This window comes from Hesperophylax consimilis, chromosome 22, assembly GCF_061612785.1.
Source record: "Hesperophylax consimilis isolate HC1 chromosome 22, BYU_Hcon_1.0, whole genome shotgun sequence".
In the NCBI taxonomy this organism is placed as follows: Eukaryota; Metazoa; Arthropoda; class Insecta; order Trichoptera; family Limnephilidae; genus Hesperophylax; species Hesperophylax consimilis.
In genome coordinates this window covers 25897521-25915058 of record NC_142857.1, presented here as the reverse complement: position 1 = coordinate 25915058, position 17538 = coordinate 25897521, and the positions used below count along the sequence as shown (strand labels likewise).

At 36.1% G+C, this 17538-nt stretch overlaps 1 protein-coding gene across 3 annotated transcripts in view; it reads left to right on the top strand.

Moving 5' to 3' along the window:
- Ald1 (fructose-bisphosphate aldolase) overlaps positions 1–15497 on the top strand; it is a 36891-nt gene extending 21394 nt beyond the window's left edge. Inside the window, exons 4-9 of one of the 3 annotated variants that reach the window (XM_089645230.1) lie at positions 2474–2677; positions 2808–2923; positions 4758–4857; positions 5292–5491; positions 7183–7257; positions 14480–15497. In XM_089645230.1, coding sequence (XP_089501356.1) covers positions 2474–2677; positions 2808–2923; positions 4758–4857; positions 5292–5491; positions 7183–7257; positions 14480–14575 — 791 coding nt within the window. In that variant the 3' untranslated portion in view covers positions 14576–15497. Of the gene's footprint in view, positions 1–2473; positions 2678–2807; positions 2924–4757; positions 4858–5291; positions 5492–7182; positions 7642–14479 lie in introns of those variants that run through there. The other 2 variants (XM_089645228.1, XM_089645229.1) reach the window with 2 other exon arrangements.
- The last annotated feature ends 2041 nt before the right edge of the window (positions 15498–17538 follow it).

The window sequence follows — 17538 nt, the reverse complement described above, 5'->3', positions numbered from 1 at the left end:
AGGAATCGAACCCAGGATCTTTCGTCTTACCGGGACAGCGTCTTAACCACTCTACCATTGGGACCTAGTTACTAAACGTCATATTTGTCAATCTCATATTTCTAATTCAGAATTAACGCAAGTGTGCTGTCCCGGTAAGACAAGAGATTCGGTGTTCGATTCCTAGTTGTGAACTCAGGCAGGTAGGGTAGTTGTAACTTTTACAACTGTCCTACTTATATGAATGAAGAATGAATGCCTCTCCTACTTAAATGAATGAATTCCTCTCCTACTTGAATGAATGCCTGTCCTACTTAAATTAATGTCTGTCCTACTTAAATGAATGAAGAATAAATGCCTGTCCTACTTAAATGAGTGAAGAATGAATGCTTCTCCTACTTAAATGAATGAAGAATGCCTGTCCTACAAATGAGTGAAGAACGAATGAATGCCTGTCCTACTTAAATGAATGAAGAATAAATGCCTGTCCTACTTAAATGAGTGAAGAATGAATGCTTCTCCTACTTAAATGAATGAAGAATGCCTGTCCTACAAATGAGTGAAGAATGAATGAATGCCTGTCCTACTTAAATGAATGAAGAATAAATGCCTGTCCTACTTAAATGAGTGAAGAATGAATGCTTCTCCTACTTAAATGAATGAAGAATGCCTGTCCTACAAATGAGTGAAGAATGAATGAATGACTGTCCTACTTAAATGAATGAAGAATGAATTCCTGTCCTACTTAAATGAATGAAGACATTGCTGTCCAATAATTTTATGTCAATCTCTTTGTAAGGGTTCCAACTATATGTATTTAAAAAATGTGAACTAAAGACGGGTTGTCTCATAGAATTTGAACAATTCATCAAATTTCAACATTAATTTGCGAGTTCTGTGAATGTCCTATTCAATTTCTGTTATTATATCAGTATGGCCAGTTACTTGACAGAACTGAAATAATAACAGAACTTGAAAAAAACTTTCACAAAACTTGAAGATTAACCCTTTGCACTCTTAATTTTTTTTTTAATTACCTACTACCAACTCCCTAATTAATTTACAAAAAAGGGATAAAAAGTGGCCTCAATAAAAAGTTAAACAAAATTTTTTTAAATATGTAATTTTTATTACTCTTTCTTTACATAGAGTACAAAAAACATAGAAATATATAAAATTAACAACTTAATATGCCCTTATTCACTACTAACGAAATATTTGCTACTAAAAACAGTAAAAACAAATGTAAATACACAAACAGAACAAAATATTATGTGATAACAAGTGAATAGGTATAAGAATCCTTTGTTATGTGTTGGGAGAAATCCCTCAGCGCTTCCTATTGTTACGCAGGTAGACAGGCAAGTACCTACCTACTTACATGCGTCGCAACCAAATAACTGCGCAGTGCATTTACAAGGTTAAAAATAATACGATTTTAAAAATTATCTTAAAGGCGAAACTTGACGAGATATATGTATTTTGCGTATTCGGAATATTCAGAATGAGATATAAAGTGTTTAAAAGAAAAAAAAATACATTTGATAATTTAAATTATTTTTCGAAATTGCGTTACTATAAAGTCGAGTATGACTCGACATAGGAGTTGGTGTAAGAAATATAATGTCGAGCCACACTCGACAAAGGAGTGGTATGAGTTAACTTTGAAATTTGAAGAATTGTTCAAATTCTCCGAAACAACCCTTAATAAGTCTTCCCCATCTTCAACTTCTAGTCTTTTGTGTGGAAGAATATTTTATCAAAAGGAAATTAAATTAAACCCACAAAACAGGTAATACATCCTCGCACGTATCGCACCGGATATGTGGAATTTTTTGTTTTTTTTTTAACGATTTGTGCAAAAATGAATATGTTTTGTTTTTTTGTAATCTATTAAAATATGTACATTTATTACTCATAAAACATCACTAAATTTCCCAACACTGATTTTAACTTCAGTTTATGGAGTCGTATTTCAATATTGGTCATTAATTTTGGAAAATAATTTTATATTTGGGGTATGGTGAGAACGGTTCCATGATATTTCATCATAATGAAAATCAACACACCTTTAAAAAGTGATATAGAATCATTAAAAGTGATAGTTACATATGCAACCTATTTAACCTAGTTTTTGCTTCATCACTTTTCATCACTTTATATCACTTTTTGGAGGTGTGTTGAATTGTCATTTTGATTACATACCCGATCACCGGTGCTTTTGAAAACAATATCCATTTTCTCAAATGGGACCATTAATTTCGCCTGCGTGAAGTGTGTTATATGATATATTTACAATAAAAAATTTCAGCGATTATTAGTCTAGGGATATCACCATTGATATGAAAATGCTCACATTGTTTCCCGTTTCTGGAATTTTCCCAGAAATTTACTTCTAATGTACAGTTGTGAATATCACCACATTTCTCAACAAGTTATGTTATTAAGTTCTGTTTATGAAACTAATGCCGTTGTTGTGATGTTTGTTCTGCAGGTCTTGATGACTTGGCCGCCCGCTGCGCGCAGTACAAGAAGGACGGCTGCCACTTCGCCAAGTGGCGCTCCGTGCTGAAGATCGGCAAGAACACCCCCTCCTACCAGGCCATCCAGGAGAACGCCACCGTGCTGGCTCGCTACGCCTCCATCTGCCAGTCGCAGAGGATCGTGCCCATTGTTGAGCCCGAGGTTCTGCCCGATGGTAAGTGCATTCCTTCACTTGGGGTCGACCTGATATTACCAAATCCTACTAAAAGGAAAGATAAATTTAACCGAAACAGCCACTTATTATGGTGTGACCTATTATGACCTCGCTATTGAATGTGTTCCAGGCGACCATGACCTGGAGCGCGCCCAGAAGGTGACAGAGACGGTGCTGGCCGCCGTGTACAAGGCACTCAACGACCACCACGTCTACCTGGAAGGAACCCTCCTGAAACCCAACATGGTAAGACCAAGTGCAATACTTCCATCTCTTTTAACAACCCCTAAGGACTTTCACTTACTGGTCATCATCATCATTAGTAGTTTGCGTGGCGAGCTGCCACTCCTATAGCTCGCTCACATCCCGCAATCGGCGCTTACCGCCCCTTTCCTTGCTAGTTCATCAGCGTACTTGTTACCTTCAATTCCTTTTTTTCCTGTTACCCGGACGAGGGTATCTAACACGGTCAATACGATATTGACTAAATCCATCATCTCTGGGGTTATTAGGCGGTATTTGCAAGCACGGTCAGCAAATGATCAGTCGGTGGACAAAAGCCGCCTGATCTTATTCTACGTATTCATATGCGAGCCGAACTGCCTAACTGAACCTCAACTTATGGGAATGGAACGAAGCAAACGCCGCTTGCAGTTGCTTCATTTGATTCCTGTAATTTGTGGCTCGGTTTGCAAATGTATACGTACCATTAGGTATCAGATGAGCTTCGGTTAACTGTCAATATAAATTTTTTTTTTGATAATGTCGTTTGTTATGTAAGATTACTGACTTATTAATGAACGGAGGTGAACTAACGAAGCTCTTAGAATTGAAAAAAGTCATATACGAAATCAATTGAATCTGTTCAAGCTTGGAGAAACGAAAGTTATTCAAACATCACATGTTGTGACTAAAACCCTCAATTACTAATTAACTCCCTTTTAGTGTCGTAAAGTACAAGCGGTTACGAACTACTAGGGTTTTCCAATAAGAGGTGTTATTTTGAATAGCCCGCTATTTCGGTAGATGTTACTTTTGAAGCTGTCCTTTTTTGACATTTGACAAGTAGAAACTTCGCCATTAATAAAAATGGAACGATACACGCTTCAACAACGCATTGAAATTAATCTTGAGTGATGAGGCCCATTTCCACCTCGGTGGCTTCGACAAAAAGCAAAATTGTCGCATCTGGGGCTCGGAGAACCCAAGAGTTATTGTTGAAAAGCCTCTCTATCCTCAACGTGTGACTGTTTGGTGCAGTTTATGGTCCGGCGGAGTCATTGGACCTTACTTTTTCGAAAATGAGGCTGGAGCAACAGTTATGGTGAATGGATCTCTATCGAAAGACGATTAATGATTTTTTATGGCCGGAATCGGATGGTATTGATCTGGACAACGTTTACTTTCAACGAGACGGCGTTACGTGCCACAAAAGCAACGAAACCATTGATCTTTTATGATTGAATATCAAAATAACACCTCTTATTGGAAAACCCTGTACAATTGTATATTAAAGTGAGTATTTCGATTCGACACTGTCAATTTATTTGTATTTTTACATTGCCGTCAAAACGTTTAGGAATGTCGATCCCTAGACCAATACCTGTTATTTTTTTATTTTTTTTTTTATTTCGTGTCAATATCGGTTTGTCTATCGACAGCGCAACCATGCTCGAGATATCGATTTAAAATCATCTTCAATTAAGTCTATTAATCGGATATTGTCAAGTTACCGATTTGACCGTGCTAGACTGTTATCATATTGATGGTAGCAAGTTCTGCATTCCATCGCCAGCACCTTTAATAAAGTTCAACAAGGCTGTCATTGCAGATTTGGCCATGTCTCCTGTTTTCACTATAGGATATTTAGTTCCCCAGGTATCTGAACCTTCTTCCCATTAAGGTGGAACATTATCATCAAAGTTGGAACAGTGTTTCTTCTCTTCATTTTTCCTACAGCTTTCGGTACTTTCCACTCCCATCAGCTTAACTTATTATGTCTCTTGAGGTGACTGCGTCTCGTTAATAGTAAATATAAACCAAATTAAATATTAACAAAGTAATTATGACTTGATTCCAGGTGACAGCCGGCCAGTCCTGCTCCAAGAAGTACACGGCCGCCGATATTGCCAAGGCCACCGTCACCGCCCTGCAGAGGACCGTGCCTGCCGCCGTCGTCGGTGAGTTCAACATTCAATTCCCGCTGATGACTCCTGATAATAAATTCCATGTCAAACAAAACAGTGAAAAGTAAAGAAAAAGAACAATTAAAACTAAATTCAGCTATTATTTTATCATTGACCAGAGTAGTAAATACGCTCAGTATCAGAATATTCAGAGTCAAAATTTTCTTGAAATGACATTAGCTGTATTTGGTGACCGGATCTGAATAGCCAGGTACTTCCCCACCTTTCTCTTCCCCATCTCCTTCCCCTCCCCACTACCTTCAGCCTCACAACATACCCGAAATTGGGATGCGATAGTCTCATTGGCTTCAGACGTTTCGGAGTAGTACTCTTGTCTGGTATTCACATAAAAACTATTATTTTCTGTTTTATCCGTTTATCATTTCAGAACACCCATTGAAATGTATTTTTTCTTCTTCCCGTTCCAGGTATCACCTTCCTGTCCGGAGGCCAGTCTGAAGAGGAGGCCTCCGTCAACCTGGACGCCATCAACAAGTACATTGGCCGCAAGCCGTGGGCGCTGACCTTCAGCTACGGACGTGCCCTGCAGGCCTCCGTGCTGCGCGCATGGGGCGGCAAACCCGAGAATGTGCCCCTCGCACAGGCCGAGCTCCTCAAGAGGGCCAAGGTACACAATCTTCTTTATTACAGTCAAGCCAAATTTGTTGACCTAGATCCCGGACATTGTCGGTAAGTTTGTTGACAACAAGGTTATTGACAACAATGTTGAACATAGTTAACGTTTCCATTGCCCGGACACTGTTAACAAGCTTACTGACAGCAATCCCAGACATCGTCAACAAAATTGCTGATAGTAGTTCCGGACCTCATCAACAAGGTTGCTGACAGCAATTCTGGACCTAGTTATAAATTTCATTAACAGTAGGCTCGGACACTATCAATAAGTTCGTTGACAGCAATTCTGGAAACTGTCAAAGAGTTTGTTTGTTTACTGACGGCATTCTCGGACACCTTCAGCAAGGTTATTGATAGCAATCCTGGACACTATCAACAAATTTGTAGACAGCAATCTTGGATTTAGTTAACATTTTCATTGACAGTAAACCTGGATGCCGTCAGCAAGTGCATGACAACCATGCCACATTACACATTATTAGTAAAATTTAAACAATGTTAAGTACTTGTATGAATCCGATTGTCTATGCTATCACCAGAGGTGCTAGGCATCCATTTGTGAAGGTTTTGACATCACTCTTTATTTCTTAATCTTCGTTTTGGCTGAACCTGAACTTTAGTAAGTTTGACCTGTGATTTCGATGACTTTTTTTTATTTCCTAACTATATTAGTTTTAGGGGATATTTCACCATCCTATCGATAACTATCCATTATAATAAATATTTAAAATAGGGAGAAAACTTAGCCAACCCATCCGATGTATATAATATATTACCACTTTTCTTAGGTTTCAGTACCGAATGGTACAATATGATTGCTTTGAAAATTTAACACAACGTTGCACTCGAATACACGTGTGTTTTAATGTACCTATATTATATAGATGTCACTTGTGACAAGTGTAAAAAAATGCTTTCTTGTCACCTGTGACAGGTAAAAACATGTTTTTTTTTAAAACAGCGCCATCTTTTGGACAAACATGCTGTTTTTTAAAAACAGCGCCATCTGTTAGACGTAAGAAGCTACACGCGCTATTGTTTTTCTATCTGCACAGACAGACTGATCCACAGCTATGCGTGTTTGGGTACAGCTAGTAGATAAATAAATCACAAATATACATTATCCTATTGACAGCTTATCGAGAGAATGTTGAAATATCCCATACAATATTTATTGCTATCTACTCCTTTATTGCATTGTTTCCTATTAAATGTTTTTTAAAAGTATTTATGAGTGTTGATTTAAAGCAACTGCTGGATATTTAATATTATGTAAATTTTTATGCTTTTTTATTTTGTGCATGCTGCTATTACTGATTTTGATATTGTGTCCACTGTCTGTTTTACTGCAACCAACTTTTTTTTTACAGAATGCTTGATTCTTTGCTAATTTATTTTATTTTATTTTTCATTATTTTCCTGTCTGCGGTCAACTGTGCCCCACTTGTCTACCAATCAATGACATTGCAACTGGACAATTGGACACTACTATAAAATAACATATCTAATGCATCCATCAACTTTCTTCTGTTTATGCACTCCTGTAACCATAATAATTCTACTGATTGATGAATGCACTTTGTGTTCACCTTTTCACAATTTTATTTTTATGCGACAAATTTCAATCAACTTAAAACATGCGTCATGTACCAAATGAACAATTTTTTTTCTTTTATTCATTAGGCTAACGGATTAGCTTGTCAAGGAAAATACACCCCTGGTTCAGTAGGTTCCATAGCCGGTTCAACCTCTCTCTTTGTCAAATCTCACGCATATTAAAATCCCATAAGATATTTAAAAAAAATTAAATACCATTAATAGTCAGGTGCTTACTTACTATATATTTAATATGTTTATAATCATATTAAACCTCCATAAATAAGACTGTTGTTAATTTTTTTGTTTGTTTTTTCTTTCTGAAGTCATATTATTTTTTTTTTTTCAGTGTAGAATTTTGTAAAATATTTTGTATAGTAGAGATATTATTCGATTTTATATAAATAGACAGCCTGCTTTTTATGTTTTTGAATGCTCAAACTGCTTTTTAATAATTTTACTTCTTACTTTTACAATACCTACACTAGACTGCATTTTATTATTTTTTATTTCATTTTGTTTTTAAATAAACACTACCATGTTTTATGTTTGTTCTTCTCATTAAATATTCCTTGTGTTGTTAACCAATCCTAACCTATCCACAATTTATTCTAATAATGCATTATTTTTTGATAAACTATCAATAAATATATCCTTTCAATACATTGCGCATAAGCAATACAGCGTATTACCTAGTAATCTAAAACTTCCGGCAACGAACAAAAAAACATTGGCAAAAGCTGTTAAAAGCTATTTCCTCAGCAGTTTTATTGATGACTAACACAATCTTTCTTTGGAACTGCATAATAACATCTGCATTTATTTATTTTAATAAAAACTAGTAATGGTTTTCTGTAGTAGATATCAGATCTTCTTGTAGATAATAGAAACAAAAGAGATGTGCCATGAACCATTATTAAATTTTGAAATTGTGCGCACAACACAAGTCGTCAACGTTATTTAATTGTACTACTCATTACTCAGTCCGCTCCGTACCGACTTGCCAAGGCGCTGATTATAACCAAACGCAGCGCCGTTGAGGTTTTTACCGGTGCTAGGTGCCGTTTGGCTCAGGGCTGGCCCTGGTACTACTGCATATCACATCTATGCGTAGAAGCACCCCGTCATTTTTTCTACCTACACACCAAATGCTGATCTTTAACTGCATAGACGCTTTGATAGGCTGTACAGTTTGTTCATAGCCTGGTGACAATAAGCACAATTACATGCCAATACTTCCTTTGTTTCTTACTATCTATAACTTAAAATCTATGAATCACTAATTTGAAGAGATAGATTTTGAGGGAAATTTGTGAATGGGGTTTAATTTTTAATTTAACCTTACATAGGGCCTTTGTCATTTTTGGGGATGCTGTGTGGAGGGTTTGAGATTAATCATCGCCTTATGCCTGTCTTGATACAGGAATTTCCCGGTGAGACAGATTTATAAAAATCATTTGTATTATATTTTATTGACTGTAACACTCGGTATCTTATTACGCTGGAGAATGTCAAATAATAGTCTTTAAATCTGTATATAACTTTTTATTGATGATTCAATCACAAATTGACGTAACTAGCAGTTCAGTAAATGTCTTCTACATCGCTCGATCGGCGGCAGTCCCGAGCCAAGTTGTCCCGTTTCTGGCAGTTTCTGACTCCGCCAGAAATCCCGCTAAGAACTCATTCAGTTACCACAATGATTCTTACACCTCCAAATTGATATCCTTAGGTCCTGGCTATGTAGACAAGCAGCAAGCTGAGTGTCTGAATGCAAATGGGAAGCTTGCAACGATTCTTTGACTGTCAACACACTCAGTCGACACAAAATAATTATTTTTTAAAAATTTGTTAGTAATGCTACAGAATTCAATTTTGGGTTGGATTCCTACTGCAGCGCAAAAGGCATATTTTCGCATTATAAAATTTTATTTTATGAGCTTTTCTAAACGATATTATGACTTTCAAATGGAACCTTTTTTAATTGATATTATATTTATTTGTTTGATTTAATTTAGTTATAGTAGTGCTTTGCTTTAATTTTGCCTGACCAAATAATTATTGATGGTGGTTTTGAGTAGCTTTTAAATAATTATATTTAAATATTAGTACCTGTATTATGGCAAAAAATATATAAGGATGCCCCGAGAGTCTTCAAAGGTAAGTTTTATTTGTTTTTGCTACTTCGATTCTTCTTGGATTATCAACCCTACAAGAATGGTGAAAACTGATAAAAAAATCATGTAGAATATGATAATACGCAATGGTAAGTTAGTATTAATTTGTCAAGAAAGCAACCGTATTGGGTGTGATAACATATTTAAGCATCCCAAGAGAAGCAATTATTGCTTACAGTGACATGTTTTTAATGCAACGGGATTACGACAATATATTTCACCATTCAAAGAAAGTAACTCTCATTCGTACGATGATGTTTCCAACAGAAGCAGCTGTTCGGTATAATGACATTCTTGTCATCCCAAGAGAAGTAACCACTATCGCTTACGGGACATATTTTGCAATCCCTAGAAAGTAACTGTTTTGGGTATGACATCATTTTTCGTCGTGCCGGGAAAGCAACCGCTTGAGGTATGATAATATATCTTGTCATCAGAATGTAACTATTGGATATGATGACATATTTTGTCATTTCAAGAGATGAAACTGTACAGTATGATAACATATTTTGTCATTTCAAGAGAAGCAACTATTTGGTATGATAACATAATGTATTGATATTCCAAGAGAGGCAACAACTATTGCTTAGGGCCCGTTCCCACTTCCGTTTTCAAATCGGAGGCGGGTCCCGTTTTAAAAACGGACGGCCAATGGCCCTGTTCACACTACCGTTTTAAAAACGGATCCGTTTTAAAAACGGACCATACTCTACGAAAAAAAATAATTGTCGATTCAACAAAAACATGTTATTTGCTCATTATTCAGTAATGGTGCGCAATGGACGACGATGAAGCTCTTGTTGTCATGTGGTACTTATTAAATAGAAGGAAAAAAGTGAAAAGAAAATTTTGAGTACACCCAATCATAGCCGAATGATTTTCTGTAGGAATTTTCCAAGTGTTAATTGGTGAGTTAAGAAGTGATGAACTAAAGTTCTTTAATTATTTTAGAATAATAATGAATGGATTATTTATATAGCGCCGTTTTCACCATGAAAAATCACCTCAAGGGCGCTTAATGGCTTAAGAGAATGTCTATCACTTCCTTTAACCATCTACTGGAATGAGTTTCAGAGAGCTTAACATATCAAAATACAAAATTGAGAAAGTGCATTTGTCCTGAAGAAAGGCTATCGATATTTTAAAGTAAGAAAACAATAAACACTCAAATATTTTTTATTATGTGTTTATTTAACTAATACGCTCTTCCGTGCATCTCATTAAAGCTTTAAAATTTAAAAAAAAGTAAACTTAAATAAAATAAAATAAAAATTTTGATGTACAAAAGTTGTGTACACCAAGTGTTTTGTTTTTATTTAGTTAAAGATAAAATATTACCATACTCTTTCTTCGACCAGTGGTATTAAATTTTCGGGATTTATTTCCTTATCCATTATTGTAGTTTTGATTTATTTACTTAAAAAAATAACCAAATACAAGCACGCAGCGTGCCTGCTTCCTTGCGACAGGGAGCGGGCGGGGAGGGGTCGGGGTTTGGCGGGGACTCTGCCGGAACGACTGGACGACAAGTGTGAACAGCTCCATACAACACTATGAGCGAGCGTGTGCCGACACGATTTGAAAACGGACGCGCTGCGTAGGCGAGCCATCCGACAAAAAATGTCGGATCCGTTTTCAAATCGTGTCGGACAAGTGTGAACAGCTCCATACATCCACTACAGCCACTAGGGCATCCGATTTTAAAACGGGACCCGCCCCCGATTTGAAAACGGAAGTGGGAACGGGCCCTTATAGTTGTTGCCTTTCTTTGACATCCCAAGAAAATGGAGCTATTGTGTACGATAACATATTTTATCATACCAAGAAAGCATCAGTTTGGGGTATGACAACATATTTTGTCGTTCAAAGAAAACTAAAGTAACTCTTGGTATGATGACATATTTTGTCATTCAAAGAAAGTAACCCTTGGTATGATGACATATTTTGTCATTCAAGGAAAGTAACTCTTGGTATGATGACATATTTTGTCATTCAAGGAAAGTATCTCCCTTTGAAAGATGACCTATTTTTTATCCCAAGAGATGCAACTATTGGGTATAATGACATACTTTTGTCATCTCAAAAGCAGCAACTTTGAATATTGACTTATATGACGTATCTTTATCATTCTAAGAAATTAATTATATTGGGTATAACATATTTTGTCATTTGTCAAAATATGATGTTTTGGCCGAACCCTGGTTTTTAAATGAAACAACATCGTCTAGGAAAGAGTATGCTTTTCACCAATAATAATAATCATCGCTAATTTTCTGCTCACAGGTATTGCCTCTTAAAATGTTGCTTGCTAAAACTGTCAAGAGATGGCAGTGATATAATTAAGTTGTATTAAAAAAAGACAAAATTGCTACTAAACTTTTTTCATGTAATTTTCATTCTGTCATTAACACATTAGCTACGGAGATGTTTGTTAAAAAACTGCCACTTGCGGCGGGCGAAATTAGATCGCAATCCCACTACCGGATGTATTATCACTAACTTCAAACTGTGGAGCTTATATCAATAAAACAAAAATTAGTAATAAAAAAATATTTAATATTTAATGATGACTCAGGGGTTATAATAAGTTTACTTATTACAATAATATAATAGGAAAAAAATATAATAGGATAAAATATGATAGGAAAAAATAGAAGACGTTCTAAAACTAATTAAATTTAAACATATTTTTTCTTGGTGTGGTATGTTTGGAAACATTTACGAACATGAAGCGGAATTTTGCATTGTTTACACATGAACGCACTTGGCTTCCGTATTTTGAGCTTCGCACAAACTCGAAAATTGCGTCTTACTAAGTTTTTAGTTTTCTCACTCGTTATTTTTACCAATTCGTGGTTTTTCAAAATGCCAGACAGTCTATCATGTGGATCAAAAAAAGGAGTTCTCGCCGTGACACAAGTAGGTGTACTTATTTGCAAATCTTGCGTGAATGATGTGGACGGTGTGGCTGCTGCGGAAGAACTATCTTCAAGCCAGGTCTCTGCAACTTGTAACAAAAAGTCGCGGAAGCAAAGTTTATTATGTACCTACGTTAAGTTTTTTAAAAATTTGGAAAGCCTTGAAAATTCCACAATGAATAAGGTATAAGAAGGGTCCACTATAAAGATTTTTTGTATATTGGATTGTTGGTCTGCAAGATCAACACCATTCATCAAATTATTGTAATCTACAATGTATTTTGGTTTTTTGATGGGCAACCCTGTTGTTCTATCAATTTTTCCCGTATCCACTATATCCGCCTGGTGTATCGTAGAGACCATCCTTACATCTCTCTTCTTGTTGGTTTTCCACATTTGAAGAAGTACATCCCCTTTTCGTAGATATGTGGTTTCTTGGACTTTAAGGCGTATATTTTTTAGTGTTGGCGGTATGCCACGATTTTTTCTAATTGTGCCGCAGATTCTAGTTTTTAACCCCATTAGATGATTGGCTAAACGCACACTATTGTCATAATTATCCGCATAGATATTATACCATTTATTTAGGTACGGTGACAGCAATTGGATTATTGTGGAATCTAACGTAGCACTTATACCTGAATATAATTTAAAATTACAGATATATCCACTCTTTGATTCACAAATCATCCTATTCAGGATTCCATATTTTACAATTTTCATGGGATTGTACACGCGACATTTCAGACGACCTCTCCACGGAATCATCCCTTCGTCTAGAGATAGATTTTGATTTGGCGTATACACTTCCTGGAATTTCTTGGTGAAGTAGTCGATTACAGTTTGAATTTTGATCAGACGGTTTGTGCTAGCGGTCGGAATTTCGTCATTATTAGAAAAAATGGAGATTTCGTAAAATTTGTCGAAATCTATCGCGGCTCATTGTCTTTCGGAAATGTGGGGTCTCTATCCGAGGATTTGTGGACCAATAATCGCCTATGGTATTTTTTCGGACTAGCGCCATTATAAGAACTAAGCCAAACCATTTTTTTAATTCTTGAATAGTTACATCTTTCCATTTTAGGGCGTGAGCTGATGTCGCATAGTTGTGATGATTTCTTTCATGGTATATGTTTGTTTCATTGGTTATTTTGTCGAACAAATCATCTCCTATAAATAGCGATGTAACATCCCCTACACTTAATAGATTTTCAGGGAAAACTTTTAGACCCGGTACACCTTCGAAATCAGGCAAATTCCTAGGAGGATCAAATTCTGACCAATCCAGGGTTATATCAGGGATGTCTTCTGAAGATTCTTCAGAGGATGATATGCGCATGACATGCGGTCTTGAACTTCTACGTAAAATTGGTTCATCATCTTCTTCGTTTTCTTCAGCCTCACTGTAATCTTCGTGAAGGTCATTGATTTCTTCTTCAGCGTCATTGGGTACGTCTAAAAGATAGTCTTCAAAATGTTCTTCGACGAAAGTATCCTCTCTATCGTCCATTTTAGGTTTATAAAAAAAAAATCGTAATCCCAAAAGGCGTAAAATCAAATCACAAAAGAAAAAAAAAATTTAAATACACATTTAATTATTCCACAATGATGCTCTCGAATGAACTCGAAAAAATACAAATGTAATTGTAAATGTCTAACGTCTCAAAATAAAATCACATAAGTCCACAAATCACAATAATAATAAAAAGTCATACGCATTATATGATGTTTAAAATATATATTCCATAATAACAACACAGTTTAACAAGCGCTGAAATCACAACAGCTGCGAATAAAAAATTATATTAGGGTTTCCTCACTTGAGTTTATTGCGTCATAAGTATCAGCTATCGACTAAAGTAAAGGTCAATGTTCCACATATTTTATTTAATTTTTTGACGAGGAAGAAAAAATACCAACTATTGTCTTTGTTTAAAATTAATTTCCAATATTTCATTGAAATTAATGATGACTTTTAGCAATGTTTTGAACCAGAGAAGAATCCATAATGCTGTGTTTATTATAGCGACACCTAACCGATACACAGCAAAGCCAATATAACAGAAGAAATTACAAGTTAAAACGTATTTTTTGTATGTGAAGTTGAAGGTCGTAGAAATGCACAAAAATGTGCGCCGCAATGTAAGGTTTCTGAAACGCACAAATATGTGCACACCGTAAGCAACGTGTTAACAATCTATTGGGAGTCCAAACAACACTTTGTCATAAAAACATAAAGTTGCTTTTTACCCTGTTTCTAAATTTTCAATATGTATTTCTTTTTTCCAGGCCAACGGTGATGCCTCTCTAGGCAAGTATGTTGCTGGTTCAGTGGTCGGTGCCGGAGCCGATGCTTCCCTGTTCATCCAGAACCACGCCTACTAAGTACAACACCTCAACTCGCGTCGAAATAGTCAAAACATTACCACTTCTATGTCGTTAAAACATAACCCTAAAAAAAATTTCCCGCCTCTTCTCTTTAGTGGCTTCGAGCGCCCGGTGACATCTGTGGTCAAATTAGTAAATTAAAATATCAATGTTTTCTTTTTACTGCTTATACCAAAGATTCAAATCGCGGTAGGATTCTGCGCTAACAAGCCATTCAAAGATGATATAATTTTTTTTAAAATACATTATTTTATATTCTTGTTTTGCCATTTTAAGTAACTTAGCTTAGAATGAGTAAAATTTTATTAAATAATTGCACTCGTAGAATGTACGTCGTGTTTGTGGTTGTTTTTTTTAATTTAATTTTATTATTTGATCTGACGGTTATTGGCATCTTTTCTTCCGATCAATACGATCTTTTATAAAAACATTGTTTTTTTTTTTTTGTAAAATTTCTTTACAATAAACATAACTTTTTAGGATCTTTATTCATTTTTGAAATTCTATCGTCGTTCAAAAATGTAATTGAATACTATTATTATTATTATTATTATTAAAGATTTCCAAGTTTACGATATTATATTATAATATAGTTGAAGTCTAGAGGCTTTGATGTTTGAGAAGCGCTTGATGTCTTAGCTCGTTGAATAAGTAATAATAATCATTAAATTTTCCAAATTATATTTTTTTCTGGAAATTTTGTCTGTCTATAAAATAATGGAAATTCCTTATGTATATAGAATGGATGTTTTTACTTTCCTGATGTAATTATAATGTTTAGGAGACATAATATTATAATGTAGTACATTATCTTATCATTATATATGTCTTTGAAAACACACAGAGAAATGCAGGTCCCAAACACATTGATCACCACTAAATGTAATTTATTTGTAAATGTAATAAAGTTTACAACTTGTTTGTTGTGTTTTATTTATTTTATTTTTTGTGAATTATTGAAAATTAAACGATATTAACAAATATGAAACAAACTATCCGTCACGCCGTTTCTCAACACATGGAAACAGTGGGTAAAAAAACTAGGACAAGGCTTAACTTAGTTAATAAGCTAGCTGGAACTAGCTGGGGATGCGACGCCAACACGCTCAGAACAGCATCCATTGCCCTGGTTTTCTCAACGGCTGAATACTGTGCTCCAGTATGGGCTAGAAGCGCCCACACTTCCATGGTAGACGTTCAGCTTAATGCCACAATGCGAACCATCAGCGGGACTTTAAAATCTACTCCTCTCCCTTGGCTCCCCGTACTTGCAAACATAACCCCGCCAAACATCAGGCGAGAAATTGCAACACTGAGGGAATACAAGAAGGCGCTGCAAAAAAGGGCAATACCTTTGCACGAAGATGTCGTCTCCCACCCGGCATTCCGCTTGAAGTCCCGAAAGCCCTTCTAGGCGGAAGGAGAGAGGCTCCTCCGATTACCTCTCACCCCAGAAGATAGGTGGAAACTTCTCACCCCAGAAGAGTGGCAAACGGCCAACGTGGGAAATGCCCATCTCATACAGTACCTCACCGAGAGACAGCCTGGGTTCTCATTGCCTCGCAAAACCTGGTCCGCCATCAATAGGTTAAGGTGCTCCCATAGCCGCTGTGCCCACATGATGCACAGATGGGGCCTTAAAAAGTCGGCGATGTGTGAATGTGGTGCGGTGCAGACCACCGAACATGTGGTCAACGAATGCCCGCTCCATTCATTCCCCGGCGGGATTGATGAGGTTCACATGGCGACGCTTGATGCCCTAGAATGGCTCGCAGACCTAGATGTCCCCCTCTGACCCCCCTACCATACGAAAGAAGAAGAAGACGCCATTTCTCCGCAGGGTAGGCAGAGAGGACAGACCGCCAAACAACTCTGTCTTGGCACACACTTCTTGCTTCATTAAAATTCGTACACTGTCTCATACATCTCTTCTGTTATTCTGACTCTTAAACCCCTGCATACCCAATCTATAACAAGTTTCTCGTTAACTCTTTTAAGTTTTTAATTTCCAAAAAACGTGTATGTCAATTTTGAAGATATGTAATATCTATAGATTTGTTATGCCGAAATGTTTATTATATGAAATTCCCTCTATGGAAAAAAATCGCAAAGTAAGCTCCGCAAATTAATTAAAACACATTTTGTTCTGTTATTTAATATGTTATATGTGTAAAAAAATCAGTGTATCTTTAAATGCAACTAAAGCATTTTTCGAGAGATTTTTGCTCTATTTCAAACGAGTTGTGTTTTATAAAATATTTTCATTATTTTCGCCCAGTTATTAAATGTTTTTTTAATATTAGTGCGCTCCCTCTAACATATCTCCCTTTCAAACCATCTTTGGACGCTTACTGTGGGGCCAAGATGTCCCGACTCAAGTATTTGGTTCACTTGATCATGCCATGTCTTCCTCGGGTGTCCCCGATTTCTACCATTCACATTAGCATAATGTATTATCTTTACTCTACTTTCTACATCCATTTTCTCTGCATGGCCAAACCATCTAAGCGTCCCTTTCTTAATCTTACTTATTACGCTTACATCAGCCTTGCATTCTTTGCTAATCTCCGCATTTTTCACATGGTATTATACCACATGTGCCTCAGGGATCTCATTTCCACAGAATTCAGTTAATGAAAAGTAAAAGTGAAAAATGAAAAGATAACTGACACAACAGTGAAAGATTCTCTATCTTACCGGGACGACAATCTCCCAATTGATCACCTGAAATCTACTTATATTCGGCCAACTTCAATGATGATCACACTTCAATTACTAGTAATATCTTCAATTTAAACACTTTGGGCGAAAATAGGTTCCCATCTAAGAGAAAATGGATTTTGGTTTGAACCGCTGCATATCTTTGAAAATAATACATATATTTGACTGAATCTTTTTCACATAGTACTCACATCCCAACTATAAATTTTCTGTCTGAGATCAAAGCCTACTTTTGTAAT